At 44.2% G+C, this 16,143-nt stretch overlaps 1 protein-coding gene across 2 annotated transcripts in view; it reads left to right on the plus strand.

The window, feature by feature from the left end:
- The first annotated feature begins 7,477 nt into the window (after positions 1-7,477).
- SNX9 (sorting nexin 9) overlaps positions 7,478-16,143 on the plus strand; it is a 56,838-nt gene continuing 48,172 nt past the window's right edge. For both annotated transcript variants that reach the window (XM_066616137.1, XM_066616145.1), the window contains exon 1: positions 7,478-7,709. In XM_066616137.1, the coding sequence (XP_066472234.1) occupies positions 7,698-7,709 (12 nt within the window). In that variant the 5' untranslated portion in view covers positions 7,478-7,697. The remainder of the gene's footprint in view (positions 7,710-16,143) is intronic.

A 16,143-nucleotide genomic window follows, 5' to 3' on the forward strand; every position in this document is an offset into this window, starting at 1 on the left:
GATTTTAAAAAGTTTCTGTATTGGTTTCTGTATGATGTCCCTGTTTATATGCCTTAAAAATGTACTTTCTGAAGAGTTTTGCACAGTCCAAGGACTGTTTGTGACTGTTTCTGTTCAGTTTCAGTGTTGAACCTCAAATCAGATGGTCCTGCCTCATGTCTGCTGATTTTTAAATGTTTTTCTGTCATGTTTAAAAAGTTGAAGTTTTGTGCTTGAAATTTTTGAAATCCTCTGTACAGTATGTATGCCTTTAAAGAGCACTTAATAAACACTTTGTAAACCAAATTTGACTTTGTTCTGACTTTTCTTGCCCATAGGAACGCATTAATTAAATTTCAATGCATTCCTATGGGAAAACGCGCTTCGCAAAACGAAAAACTCGCAAGACGAAAGGACTTGCGGAACGAATTAATTTCATTATGCGAGGCACCACTGTATAATAAACCACTCTCATTCAGAATGCGGAATTCAGTAGTAGATACAGGGCCCAATCCGATCCAGTTTTCCAGTGCCGGTACTGCTGTGCCTAACACTGCTTCCTGTGCTGGGGAGACAGTCACAGAGGCCTCCTCAGGGTATGGGAACATTTGTTCCCTTACCTCAGGGGCTGCATTGTGGGTGCCCTGGTGCTGGAAAGTTGGATAGGATTGGGCCCACAGATAGCAAAATATTGTAAAATCACTTTTCTTAGTATAACTGCTGCTAAGGTAATTCGTGTTTTGTTTAGCTTGGGAAACATCTTGATGGAAAGACTGTATGGTATGCTGCTTTCCTTCCAGCACTGAATGAATGAACATTTCTTAGATAAATTATTCTGTGCGTATACGCAGAGGTAAGACCCACTGTGCTCAGTGGGGCTTCCTCTCAGATAACTAAGCACTGGAATGCCACCTAGCCAGAGAACAAGAGGCAAGGAATTCATGCCATGTTGAATTCTATATGTGGTGAAGTAGGTATCTCTGGCAATCTAGCACCTGAAAATCAGCACTCTATTCAGAACAGAATCTTTATATGCAAGACTGCCAGTGGAGCCCTGGGAAGTCTATAGAGCTCACTACAGTCAGCTTACTTAAATGCCATTTTATACTCCAACAGACTAAATGTGCCTTACGGCCCAATCCCACCCAGTATTCCAGCTCCAGTGCAACTGTGCCCATGGGGCATGTGCAGCATCCTGTAGCAGGGAGGCAGTCACACAGGCCTCTTCAAGGAAAGGGAACATTTGTTCCCTTACCTCAGGGTGGCATTGCATCTGCACAGGTGCTGGAAAGTTGGATAGGATTGGGCCCTTCGACTGCAATCCTATCCACACTAACCTGGGAGTAAGCCCCATTGCCTATAATAGGACTTAATGTACTTCTGAGTAGACATGCAAAAGATTGGGCTCTCAGTTTTCATTCTTTCAAACTTTCATTCTTTAGTTATCTGAAGGGAATAGATTTCATTTAAAAAGTTTAATATTGTCAGTTCAGAATAGTTCAATGAATATTTCATTTAATGCAATGTTATCAAATTTCCCTTTCTCATAGAAGTACATCAATTCTACTGGAAACAATTCACTTTTGGGTCAACTCTTAGATCCAGAGCAGTGATTCATTTTTCTCTTTGAGGTCCAGTTTTTCTGGTGTGTGTATGCAATTTGCCCTATTCTGAAAGCTCATCTGTGGAACCCCTTTTCTGAAACAAATAACCCTACGACTTAACCCCATCCTAAATGCAGGCCCATTCCAAGTGAACAGATGGGGGGGGGCTTGTCAGTTCACGACATCCTCCAATGCCCCACTCAATGCAAGCCATTCAGTCAATACTAGGGTAGGTCAGCCCTGTCCAAAAGAATATGACAATTTTTTTTGGGCAGATGAGCAAGATTTCAACAGTATCCAGGGGAAGAACTGTGGCAGAGTGATCAAGTAACTTCTCTATCTGCAGACAGATACAGCTTTACTTAACTTATGTTTATGTTGTATACTCCCTGGGCTAGGGAGCTTAAGTTACTTGCCTTGTGAATTTATCTTCAGCTTGTGTTACTCTGAAAAACTTAATGTGAAAGGATTACACTTAATATAAAACAATGGGTAGCATCCCAACCAGCATTTCCATCATCTGGAACTTTCTCCTTGAATGGAAACTTCCTCCGTTAATGGAAGGAGCGTCTACTCATGCAAGGACCCATTGTGTGGGCAAAATGCTCCTTCCAATCATGGAGACAGCTTCTGTTTGCAGAGGGAGCTCTCAGCTGCAGAAGTGCTCGTAAGGATGCTACCCAATATTTAGATTCTAGATCTAGTTCTTTTTTTATCTGCTGAACGTCTAAAGCAGTGATTTTCAACCTTTTTCATCTCACAGCACACTGAAAAGATACTTGTTGAGGCACACCATCAGTTTTTTGATAACTGTACGGCACACCATGCTGTTGATGGGGGGCTCACATCCTTCAGTGGCCTTACTAATAAATGACCCTCCCCTAAACTCCCGTGGCACACCTGCAGACTAGTCACCATTCACCATTGTGCCACCATTGTTCACCATTGTGCCATTGCACAGTGGTTGAAAATGGCTGGTCTAAAGATTTACAGTAGTTGCAGGGTGAATGTTGACAATGACTCTTAGGTTATAGCCCATATTTGCTGCTATCAGTGTATATGTGAAAATTTAGCAGTATACAGTATGTAGTTAAACAACCCCCCCCCCCACCTGTAGTGATACCACTTGTTTGCTTTGTTCATACCACTTGTTTGGGAGGAGCTCAGCTCACGTTATTGAATCCTTCTCTATTTAAAAAAGAAAAGAGTCTCTGCAGATAGAAAACTAGAAGAGAGGAGAGAACCCATCAAATGTGTTCTGTGGTATTTCTGAACCTTTCAATTTTCTATTCTCATCAGCAAGGAAAGGAACATAAAGTTTTGCACTGTAAAAAAGTGTTGAGCCATTCGATGTTTCCATTTCCTAACCACTTCTTTTTTTTAATACTTTGCAAGAGAACACTGCCTTAAATCAGAGGACAAGATCAATTAGACATTCACTCTGCTCTGAAAGACTATTAAGCTGCAATCCTCAAATCATTTTGGAATAGAGCCAGCATTACCTTTAGCATGCTGGCTCCAGAATAACTGCATTTTTAATACTGTTGTTCTTTTTGGTTTTAGGCTGTAGTCTGCATTGGAAGCATAAGCTTGAAAAGTAGCCCAGAAATACCATAAATAAATAGCATAAAAAGTTTTAAGTTTTAAGCAGCAAAGCATCACAATTAAATATTTATAAAGTGCCTGGAAGCCATACAGTGCCAGACTATAGACCTACATTCAAATAATACAGTAAGGTCAGAATTGGCATGAAAAAGATATCAAGATTTTTAGCAGAGCCTGTAGAAATAAGAAAACTTCTTTTCTAGAATAAAGAAACTCACAAACACAGAATATCATCCATCTTGGCATGATACAGTGACAGTTAATTTCCTTTCCTTGTGCATGAAAAAGAATTACTAATATTCCTAAATTCTGTTCTTTCTACAACCTTAATTTCAAAAGAGTTGTAATAAGCAGCATTTTGTAGTGCAAACATTCCAGAGTTCAGAATTTTTAAAAATTCTACCAAAAAGTTATGCATGTGATATGAAGTCGGCATACCCATACAAAGAGCAATATACACAACTGTGTAGGCAGAGACCTCGACCATCTTGATATTAATGGCCTTTGGCCTAAACTAAGACTGGGGCCTCCAGTTCCTTCACCCTCTGCAGTGCCCACTGCTGCCCCCCAATGAGGTGCTATTCCCCCAAGTCTGTATTCATCCAGTCTGTTCCCATAGCTGAAGCATCACTCCATTCCACCCTCCCACCACCCTGTCTGCCTAATGCAAACTTACCTGTGCTGGCCGGTGTGGGGACCAGATCTGGTGCTGGCAGGCTGGCACAAGTTGTTGTGCTGGCCCTATCAACTCTCAAACCAACTGGCCCTTTAACACAGAATACCCATCCCATTCCTATATGTACCCTGGCTCATCAGACTATGCCATGGATAGCAATCAAGGCAGAGAGCAAATATTACACTTTTCAACTGTGATTACACAGGCCTACAAAACTGAGGGTCAGAAAAGTTTTTCCCAAACTTTATGGTGGTTTGATATGAATTTGGGGTGCCAATTCCAAAAATGGCATCCGTTTTGCCCTATCACGTCTAGTTTTGGAGATATAGTATAGCCTCATTAGTGAATGGTTCAAGCAGCTTCCTCATGAGGAAGCCATGGTGTAGGCTTCCTCATGAGGAAGCTGCTTGAACCATTCACTAAAGAGGCTATGCTGTGTCTCCAAAACTAGACGCGATAGGGCAAAACAGATGCCATTTTTAGAATCGGCACCCCAAATATACCCAGGAATTGGTGTAACGTTTAAGGAAGCAAAATGTGTGTTGGCCTGTGTTATTAGGCAGTTACACAAGGGTCTGCTGCTGTTTATAATCAAGAAGACGTAATCCAGGATGTTAAAAATGTAATATTTTCAGGTGGGGGGGGGGACCTAGTTTGTTTGTCAGGATTACAAAATTGAATAGCTACTGCTACAGGTTCACACAGTCAAGTACAAAGTGAGAAGATCTGAATTATACTCACCAGCATGTTTATGATGGCAAATTACATTTCAATATTGAAATTGTTTCAGCTTTGCAGAGCCACAAACCAGAAAACTACCTAGAGGTGCCTGTGCAGCTCCAGGTATTTACTATCTCAAATGCACCTCATGGCATGCTGGACCATGTCTTCTATAATACTCATGTCCCTCTGAGTTATAATACCAAAAATGCCCTCTGAGTTTTTGCAGCCTCCTCCTATGTGAGGTTACTCACATAGTAAGTAACAAAATTTCATTGGTATTTATCCCCAACTGTGTACACATAGCATTGGGCTATTAATATTTAACTTTTGGGTCACTGACAGTACTAAAGGATTTAAAGGGAAGGAACTGAAGCAGATGAAGACAATGAAGGTGGGGAATGGGAGGTATGTGGTCACATAGAGGCTAAGTTGTAAGTGAGCACTTGACACCATATACCAGTGGTTCCCAAACTGAGCTGTGGCTTCCTAGGGAGCTGTGAAACCAGTCTGGAGAGCCACTGAATCCTTTTGAGAACCCTGCCACCCTATACAATGGATAAGATTGTGGCCCTAATAGGGAGCAGTGGCCAGTGGCCTAGTTGGTCAAGGGAGCTACCAGTGGAAAAAGTTTGGGAACCACTGCAGTGCAGACTGACAATTGTTTTCACAGTGTGGAAATCAAGGCCTCAGTTTAGCTTGCAATTGCCATGCTTTTTGTAACAAGAGGATCTGAAACACAAAGGTACTTTTAGGGCCCAATCCTATCCAACATTCCAGCCCTGGTGTTGCCAGCCAATGGAGTTTGCGCTGCATCCTGTGGTGGGAAGGTAGTGATGAAGGCCTCCACAAGAAAAAGGAACAATTGTTCCTTTGCCTAGGGTCTGCCATGCAGCTGCACCACTGTGGGAAAGCGGGATAGGATGAGGCCCTTATTCTACAACACATGGGATGTTGAGTGCAGGGTCTCCCTCCAGCACCGAGCCTTTTTAGAGCGCAATCGTATGCAAGTCTACACAGAAGTGATTCCCAGTGCATTCAATGGGGCTTACTCTGAGGAAAGTGGATATAGGATGGCAGCCTTGGAACCCAATCCTATGCCTGTCTGCTCTGAAGTAAGTTCCATTATAATCAATGGAGAACATAAGAACAGCCTCACTGGATCAGGCCATAGGCCCATCTAGTCCAGCTTCCTGCATCTCACAGTGGCCCACCAAATGCCCCAGGGAGCACACCTGATAACAAGAGACCTGCATCCTGGTGCCCTCCCTTGCATTGGCATTCTGACATAACCCATTTCTAAAATCAGGAGGTTGCGCATACACATCATGGCTTGTACCCCGTAATGGATTTTTCCTCCAGAAACTTGTCCAATCCCCTTTTAAAGGCATCCAGGTCAGATGCTGTCACCACATCCTGCGGCAAGGAGTTCCACAGACCGACCACATGCTGAGTAAAGAAATATTTTCTTTTTTCTGTCCTAACCCTCCCACCACTCAATTTTAGTGGATGTCCCCTGGTTCTGGTGTTATGTGAGTGTAAAGAGCATCTCTCTATCCACTCTATCCTTCCCATGCATAATTTTGTATGTCTCAATCATGTCCCCCCTCAGGCGTCTCTTTTCTAGGCTGAAGAGGCCCAAACGCCATGGCCTTTCCTCATAAGGAAGGTGCCCCAGCCCAGTAATCATCTTAGTCGCTCTCTTTTGCACCTTTTCCATTTCCACTATGTTCTTTCTGAGATGCGGTGACCAGAACTGGACACAATACTCCAGGTGTGGCCTTACCATCGATTTGTACATCGGCATTATATTAGCCGTTTTGTTCTCAATACCTTTTCTAATTATCCCCAGCATAGATTTGGCCTTCTTTACTGCCACCGCATATTGGGTCGACACTTTCATCGACCTGTCCACCACCACCCCAAGATCTGTGTGTTTTGAGATTTTATCTTTGATGAGGCATTCCACCATCTTACCCGGTATAGATGTTAGGCTGACCGGCCTATAGTTTTCCGGGTACCCCCTCTTTCCCTTTTTAAAGATCGGGGTGACATTTGCTATCCTCCAATCCTCTGGCACTGTGGCCATTTTGAGGGACAAGTTTGCATATTTTAGTCAAGAGATCAGCAACTTCATTCTTCCATTCCTTAATAACTCTTGGGTGGATGCCATCAGGGCCTGGTGACTTATTGATCTTTAATTCATCAGTGAGGTCTGAAACATCTTCTCTTTCAACCTCTATCTGGCTTAATTCCTTGGTCAGGAGGGGCCTTTCAGGCAGTGGTATCTGAGAGACAGATGCAAAGAACTCACTCTTTACCTGGTTACTCCCAGGTAAGCCGGATAGGATTACAGCCTAAGGACCCAATCCTAAACATATCTACTCCGAGGGAAGTCCTACTATAGTCACTGGGGCTTACTCCCAGGTAAGTGTGGATAGGCCTAAGGCTGCAATCCTATCACACTTTCCTGGGAGTAAGCCCCATTGACTATAATGGAACTTACTTCTGAGTAGACATGCCCAGGATTGGGCTCTCTGGCTACAATTCTTTCCACACTTTCCTGGGAGCAAGCCCCACTGCACCTAATGGGGCTTACTTCTGAGTAGACCCCTCAGGATTGGGCTACAAGGCGCTCAGCCTACGAGGGTGAAAGAAGCGGGGCTGCCTCTCCAGGTGGCGTCCCCGTGAAAATGCCGCCAGAAAGCGGGCTTCAGAAGGGGGTCTCCCACAGCGGGTCGCCCTCCCCCAACAGGGCGGGGGGCGAGTGGGGGGCTCCTCCCGGGCGCCGGCCGCGGTGCGAGGGTTCCCCGGGAGCTGGCCGCCGCCTCTCTTCCCGTCCTCTCCCCGGCCTGGCTTTCGGGACGCCCCAGCGAAACTCCGCCCCTGGACATGGGCGAGCGGACGAGGAAGAGGCAGAGGGAAGGGAAAGGCTGGCTGGCGGAGGGAGGAAGCTGCTCCGCCTGGCCGAGGAGGCAGACGGCATCCACCCCGCCCCGCCCCGCCCCGGGAGCCGCCGCAGCCGCCCCCTTCCCCAGCGCCGCCGCGGCCCTGCAGGAGGCACCCAGAGGCAGCAGCCAGGGCCGTTCCCGGCTCGGGGCAGACTCGCCGCCATGGCCACCAAGGTGAGGAGCAGGCGCCGTCCGTCCGGCTGGCTGGCTGGCTGGCTGTCGTCGCCCCCCCGCCGGCCGCACTGAGCTTCGCAGCCCGCCCGCCAACCCGCCGCCTCCCTGGTCGCTTGGAGGGCTGGTGCTGAGGGGAAGGCTGCGGGGTGGGCCGGGGGAGACCCTCTGGAGGGACTCCGGGGCTGGGGGCGTCATGAGCCTGGGGGCGTTTCTCCCCCGCCGTTGAATGCTGGAGGGAATGGCTGTGGCTGCCTCTTGATATCCTCCCTCTCGGGCCTTGGACATACTTTCCCCATTGGGACCACAAGTAGGAGTGGTAGGGCTGGAGAGAGTCGCACATGTTGGGGGGGGGGGTTGGTGGCAGAAGGCAGCCAGCCCCCCATAACTGCTATGTTCACCCCATGACTGATATGTTCAGTAACTACTCCTAAACAGTAGAATGGTGTTTCTCAATCAGTGGTACTGGTACCACTGGTGGTACTTGAGGTGGTGTCTGGTGGCACTCATGCTGTCTGGTGGTACCCCAGATCTCTGCCACCTGGCAGAGAGACCAGCAATGCAACAAGACAAACAGCAGGAGGAGGTTTGGCTCAGCTCAGCGGGCAGCGCTCCAACACGCACTTTTTGCACACTTGAAAAAGCCCTCCTGCCCACCCTGAGCTCCTTACTGGTGTTTGTCAGGTTGCATCTGGCCTCCCAGTTCAGAAGTAACTAGTGATGACATCATCGCCAGTTACTTCTGGTGGCACTTAGAATAGGTGGACCATGCAAAGTGGTACAATAGGGGACAAAGGTTAAGAAATGCTGAAGTAGAATGAATTATTGGATGAAGAGGAGAACATGGTGTGAAAGAGACCCTTACCCTAGCTGGAGTACACTAGCTCTAGTCTGTTCAGGAGTCCCTTCTCTTAGGTTCAGTGCTGAAAGAGGATGTATATTAAAAACGTGTTTTCCAGTCCCCTGCCTTGTATTTGTAGGTGTGCTCATGTGTTGAAGGCACAATTGCGGGCACCCTCTGCCTGCTCCTGTTTCTGGATGACACAATGGTTGCAGTATGTTTGGTAAGCCTGAGAAAGATCTGAATTTGGGAAGGAGATTTGGTATAATGCAGTGAAAATATTACTGATCTGTAGTACCTGAATGTATGTGTAAAAGTGTAGGAAAACATTTCCAAAACACTTCTGTGGCAAAGGGAAGAGCGCTAAAAGATCCCAGGGGAACAACTGATTACTGCTAAGCAAGTCCGTCAGTTCTGATGTTGTGAATTTTGTAGCTGATTGTAGCTGATAAAAAAGAATCAGTGTAGTGTTCGTAGTGAAAATGTTTAAATTCATTCTATTCTGATATTTTGTTCAAAGGGCAGTCATGAAAAATTAGCCACTTGAGTATTTTTTAAATAAGAAGAAATGAAAATATAGCTGCCATATATCGGTTTGAATCACTAGTGCATGTTTTCAGCTAGTGTTTCCTACATATGATGGAAAAATATGTGGCTGGCTTGTTTTTTAAAAAAAACAATCATGGGGACAAATGAGTAATGTTTTAGTCTCCATCTGCTACCCTGGAATTTGCATTTTAAAGGTTTAACTCAATCATGCGTTTTGAGCCACCTCCAGTTTAATTTTTTTTAAATGAAGTGTAATCCTTACAGTTTGATCAAGTGAACTTTTGGAAACTGAATAAAATCAACAACTCGGCCTCTACCATAAAAATGATCACTTTACAGCAGTGGTTCCCAAACTGTGAGCCATGGGTCTTTGGGACACTGTGGAAACCAGTCAGGGGAGCTGTGGAATCATTGCAAAAAACCCACTTCCCTGTTACAATGTATAGGGTTGTAATAGGGAACCTCAGCCAATTGCCCAGTAGGTCAAGGGAGCTGCCAGTCAAAAAAGTTTGGGAACCACTGCTTTACAGCATTATGCCTGCTACCTACTTGTAAAGCACTTTTATATTGCAAAAGTGTTTTATTGTTGTCTCTCTTGTATTTCTTCTTCCTACAGTATCCACCCTAGCTGTTCCTCTCGTTATATATGAGCTGACTTAGTTGAGAGTTGTGTGGCTTCACTAAATCCATAGCAGAGGGAGGACTGATTCCATTGGATCATAATGGTCCTTTACTTTCAGACTAGTTGAGTCAAAACTCCCAAGGTTTACTTTTAAGATCTCTAGTGTCTTCCACTCGTGACCTTTGAGCAGTCAGCATCTTCAGAACTGGATCAAGTTCTCTATTTTTTCCTGTATTTTGTCAGTGCTCAGCATTCAAGCAGGAAAGGAAAAAATGAGTTTAGACTTAAGTTCTTAAAAAAGATTAATCACAGGGCACAACTGCTGAGCAATACTCTTACCTCATCCATGTCTATACGTAGCTGTTTTGTTTCCTGTGGAGTATCTTTTTAAATATGTCGTAACCACGATGTAATATTGAAACTCGTTGAGCTTAATTTTGTTCATCTGGTTTGAATGTTCTTTGGTTTTTGTCCATTCTTGTTTGGAGACTTTTCAGTATTAAATACTATGTGGCTATGTTGAAATCTTATTGATCTTATTGATCCCCAATCCTGAATCCCCAATCCTTTCCCCTGGGGGCTGGGGATAAGAATAGGCCCTCAGTTTGGCTGTACTTGTCGTAAGAGGCGACTAAACAGCCACTGGGGAGATGGGACTCGTCAGCCTGGGAAGGCAGCTCATCTGAGAGAAGGAAAACTCTGATCCCAAACCTCCACTGCCTTGTGGCTACATCCAGTTATGGAAAAGGCTTCAGGAGTCAACCTCGAGGCAAAATCCGGAGCCGGAGTCCCTGAGGCAGTTCATGGCTGAACACAGTCACGTTCTGGCAACTCCTGCGACGCCGCAGGAACCAACCGTATTGGCCTCTGCCTTTCCATTGGACCATTTCAGCGACGTGGAGAGGGGGGATTTGCTGCATGGGTAACAGCCTATCCTCCATACCTACTTTACCCAGGCTTCGCGCACTGGAGAGGACACTGTTCCAGAACCACCATTCAGAGCGTGACACCATAGTCTTCTGAGACTGAAGGATGCCAACAAGAATGTTGAAATGCACAGTTGTTTGAATCCTAACAATACTGGTGTATTGCCCTGGAAATCAATACCTTCAGTTTTGCAGCCCAAGCTTGGGGGGGATCTACATGAGGTTTTGTTTTATTTATAGTATTTGAATTTTCCTCCTGCATATTCTTTGGCACTTAAAATGATATATACAATACTAATCAAGTAATATTATAAACTGACAATTACAGTGGCTTAAGTATTTTTTGGCATTAACAGTGTATATAAAGTTAATGAAATAACATGATTTCTGGGGGAAAAGGGTTAGTAATGCACAATGCAGTTCTGCAGCAGTTGCCAGTTTGTGCGCTATTTAGTAGTAATAGTTATTCTAATAACTTGCCTGAAGTTTTTTTTCTTAATTCATGCAAATCCTCACTGGGAAACTCCAGGCACACAGTGGAACTGGAAGAGTGATTTGTTACCATTCTTTTGTGTGAACCAGTGCTGAATTTAGTAAGTGTCTTGAGCTGGGTTTGAGAGTGTGGAGAAAGAAGGAGCTCTCCAGAAAGTTTTTAGTTCTTTATCTCCTAAAACTAGTATCTTCTGTTGCCCAGTCCACAAATTCTCATGGATTGCATTTGGCAAGTACATGTCTGCTTGTGTGTAGAATCTCTATATGCTCACCATCAACCAGATGATGGTCTCTGGATTTTGGGAAGGGGGCAAAAAGTAAGTTTAGAAGGGCAGTCAGAGCTTTAAAGTTTGGAATGTACTGTATGCCTGTATACAGCACTGCTGACATGAGAAGTGTCTATCTAGTCATGATCTATTTGACTTGCTTGGAGAGTTTCGTTCAGTTTTTAGTGGGCAGTGCATGAACAAATAACTTTTATATTCCAATTAAAATCATATCCTATATACTTCCACTGATATATTATTTGTTACCTACATTTAGGATTGAAAAAATGAAATAGAAATATATTGCTTGTTCTTGAAGCTTTCTAGTACTGCACTTGATTTCTGTCTGTTATCAGTGTGATGGAACTCCTCTTACGAAGCATGTTTCAGTATTGGATGTCAGTGCCAACTGTTAAAAGATGAAGCTATTGGAAGATTTCCAGCAGCAGTCCAATTGGTGCTTTTTTCAGTGTTTGGAATAGGCTACTGCACTGTGTTCAAAGGAAGTGAAGGGTCATTGTCTCGTTGCCAGACAAATGCTGTTTCATTATGTAAACACAGAGGCTTGTGGCACCTTTTATTCTGCTCATTTTCCGAAGGAAACTATAGATTGCCCTATCTTTTAATCAGCTGAAATGGCACTGTGGATGTTACAGCAAAAGATTTCTGAAATTCTGGGAAATATTCAGGAATAATTAAGATTTAGAATGTGAAATTAATGTGCAGGGAAGCTTCTCATTCGCTTTTATTTACATTTTCTCATTTTTTAACACATGTACAATGAGATTCTGATAGAGAAACTTTTTGGAATCTTCCAACTTAGCTTTTTAAAAAAATCAAACTCTTTATAAAAGCATTGAAAGACCATAGGAGGTTAAAGCTACAAAAATTGGTACATTGAACTGTCTACTTCTGAAATGTCAGTATGCTATTTGAATTGCTCTTAAACATGTGTAAGAGCATTATCTATTTACTTTGGTGTATTTTCCATATAACTTGCTGAAACCTTGATGTTCTGTTAATTGTGTAATTCACGTTAATATTACCATTGTATGTAACTGGATATTCGTGCTTCACAAAGGCATCTTGATTTCTAAGGATTACCAAAATAATGTATCAGGTTGGTCTGTAATTTTATACCTATATTAACGCATTTATGCCCAGCCCACAGGTGTATATGTTTGATCCTTGTTGCATATATGCAGTGTTGGGCAGAAATGGGTTAAGATGCAGAACTGGGTCCAAAAGATGGTAAGTTGCTTAAACCTATTTGGTTGAATTTGTAGCTGAGTTAACCCATTTTTGCCACAGGTGCACACAGTTGATCCCTGTAGTGTATATGCAACATTGGGCAAAAATGATTTAAGATTGGAATTGCACTTTCATAGGAAATGCTACTAAGCCATTATGCTGCACCAACTGTTTTCACAATGGTCATTATTAGGATTGTATTAGATCAGGGATGACCAGCCTTTCAACTTTAGGACTCCTGTACCTATCAATGGTGTAGAAGAGGGAATTTCAGCTGGTGCAACTTGTCATCTCAGATGACAAGCTGCACATGTTGAAATTCCCACCTTTACACAGTTGATAAAGGTCCAGGAGTCCTAAAGTTGAAAGGCTGGCCACCCCTGGATTAGATGGATTGACCCTTTTTTGTAGAAGGAATTTCAGCAGGTGCAGCTTGTCATCTGAGATAACAAGCTGCATCTGTTGAAATTCCTGTCTTTACACAGTTGTGATTAGATGGTGGATACTTCAGATTGACAGTTTTCTTGTGCCTGTAGGGGCAGTGTGACCTACTGTTAATTTAGCATGTGGAGTTTGTATCTCCATGCCAGCAAAAGCTTTATCTGTGAAAATTTATGTACCCACTGCTTTCAGAGGCACAGAATTACCATTTCATCATACTCTCAACTGTGTTGTTGTGGCTTCTCCTGTTGTCATTCTCCTATTTTCACTGCCATTGTTCTGTGTAGATTTTGCTTTTCTGAGGTTAGAATTGCAGACAGCCCAATCTACCTGTGTAGCTGTGGTTGATTTTTGAATTTCCTTCATGTACAATGCTGTGGAAGCCTCCATGTGCATCTCCATAGGTGAATCCCAAGTTCTCGGTGTGGAATGGGTGCAACTTGCTGTTATGGTGGTTACCTTTTAGAAAACTTGTCTTGTTTCAAATGAGAAGGCAGTTGATGAATAGTGGAGTTTTTGTTGCTATATTTAAGAGTTTATCTGAAAGTGTATTTGCCCTTTGTGAAGTCAGGTCTGTAAGGCAGTCAAGATTGTTTAATCATAATACTGAGAGAGACCATTAGCCTTGGCCTGAACTGCAAGGCAAGACTGTCCTTCCACCAGTACTCTGCAGGTATATGCATGGAATTCGGACCAGTGACCTATAGTCTGAGAGCAGTTGCCTCAAAAGCAAGCAAGGTCTCTGGCTAATTCCAGAAGGATAGCCATGTATGTCTCTTGCAGCAGCAACAGTCTAGTGCAGGGGTAAGCAACCTTAAACACTCAAAGAGTCATTTGGACCTGTTTTCCGGAGAAAAGAAAACCTCGGGAGCCACAAAACCCTTATGACATCTAAAATGAAGATAACACTGCATATATAGTTTTTTTTACCTTTATGCTATGTATAAAAAAACTATAGTGTGCTGCATTTTTGAAGTCAGTCCCAGTAGAGGCAGTGGGGCTTCCTCCCAGGAAAGTGTGGACAGGATTACAGCCTCAGAGCCCCTCCTCTGCCTGTCTCCTCAGAAGTCAGTCCCATTAGAGGCAGTGGGGCTTCCTCCCAGGAAAGTGTGGAGAGGACCGCAGCCTCAGAGCCTCAGGCAGAGGGAAAGAGACCACCCCCCCAAATAGCATCCATCCAAAAAAGGGGGAGACAGAGGTGGAGATCACCCGCTCATCAGCACCACGACCACCACCACCACCAGCAGCAGCACAGAGGAGCCAGGCGATCCAGAGGGACCCACAGCAGAGGTCCTTCATCCCACCGGCTGCTGCCCAGCTGAGAGGCGTTGTCCATGCCTCCGGGGATAGATCTGCCCCCAAGCAGCCCAGCAGCGTCTCTCTCCCTTCCCAGGGCCTCCCCCCCAGATCAGCAGCGTGGGGTTGCCTTCCAGCACCCCTCTCTTTGCAGGTGGAGTGGGTGCCCACAGAGATGATTGGGAAAGCGCAGGGTCTTTGCGCAGCCGACCCCTGCTGGGGAGAGGGCGATGGGACGGGAGGAAGTTTGCAGCAGTGGGCTCAATGAAGGGAGCGGGGGCCATTCATCGGGCTCAGGTCCTTCCCTAAAGAACGCAGGTCCCTTGCGGGAGAGGGGCGGCAGGGGGAGGTCCTCAGTACCTGGTCTCCGGAGCTGCAGCAGACAGCTGAAAGAGCCGCATGCGGCTCCAAAGCCGCGGGTTGCCGACCCCTGGTCTAGTGATACCTTGAAGACTAATGGATTTATTGTTTTCACATTGTTGGTATGTTACCAATGACATGCAAATGAAACACAATATGGAGAGATTTTATTTGAGGCTTATAACTAATCAACTACTAATGTAGCTGCAAGGGAGGGAATACAAAGGACTACTTGAGACAAAAAAAAGTCTCTTCCATGTGATCCACTTCAACTGTTGACAGGGTATATTTGCAAGAAATCAGTCAGATGTTTTAATGGAAGCTGGACTAGATAGGCCTTTGATCTGATCTAGTGGGACTCTTCTTGATACATCCAGAGCTTCCTGGTAGGAAATTTCCCAGCAGCAATGCATTTGTTGCTGTGATCACAAGAAATGTTTCTAAGTAGGTATAGCCATATCTGTGTATTTAGTGGTTTATTTAATGTTGTGTTCATTTATTTGTCAGGGCATTTGTCTACCTCTTGTGCCTCTGTAGCAGATCCTTGAGTGTAAATAGTTTTGCCTTCCTCTAATTAGTTTATTTTTTTCTGATTTTATTCATTGTTTTTATAAATTGTATATTTTATCTAAAAATTGTAAGACTTCTTGGGCATCTGCTACAGCAGAGGAAACACATGATAAAAATATTTTAAATACAATAAATACATTTGTATGCCACCTTGTCACCACCTAGGAGGCTCTCAAAGCAACTTGCATTCAGTTCAGCTTTAAAAGTACAGCTGGAGGAGGAGGTGATGCTAGGTCCTGTTTGACTGACTTTCATCTCTTTCCCAAAGGCAGTTGGTGATTCTGTGAGAGTAGGTAGGGGCACTTGCATTGTTCAACTTTAAAGAACGCCTACTACTGGGTTGTGTTTCTATTCTCCATACAACAAAACACAGGCTGCTGTCTGGCACAGTCAACATGCATCTTGTGAAGATTTTAGGGCACAATCTTACCCCTGCTAATTGGGTAAGAGGCACTTTTTCAAGTGGGTGCTCCTCTTTTTAGCAGGGGGAGAGTAATTGGCCCGCCTCACCCCAGCACTGTCTTTTCTAGTGGCTGTCTGCTGGTATTCTTTTTGCATCTTTTTAGATTGTGAGCCCTTTTGGGACAGGGAGCCATTAGTTATTTGATTTTTCTCTGTAAACCGCTTTGTGAACTTTTAGTTGAAAAGCAGTATATAAATACTGTTAATTAATTAATTAATTAATTAATTGATTGATTATGTCAGTACTTTCCAACATTGGCATAGCAGTGCTAATGGGACATGTGCTGCATCCTGCAGTTAGGTGGCACTCCCAGAGGCCTCCTTAAAGTAAGGGAATGTTTGTTCCTTTACCTCAGAGCTG

This window comes from Tiliqua scincoides, chromosome 1, assembly GCF_035046505.1.
Source record: "Tiliqua scincoides isolate rTilSci1 chromosome 1, rTilSci1.hap2, whole genome shotgun sequence".
In the NCBI taxonomy this organism is placed as follows: domain Eukaryota; kingdom Metazoa; phylum Chordata; class Lepidosauria; order Squamata; family Scincidae; genus Tiliqua; species Tiliqua scincoides.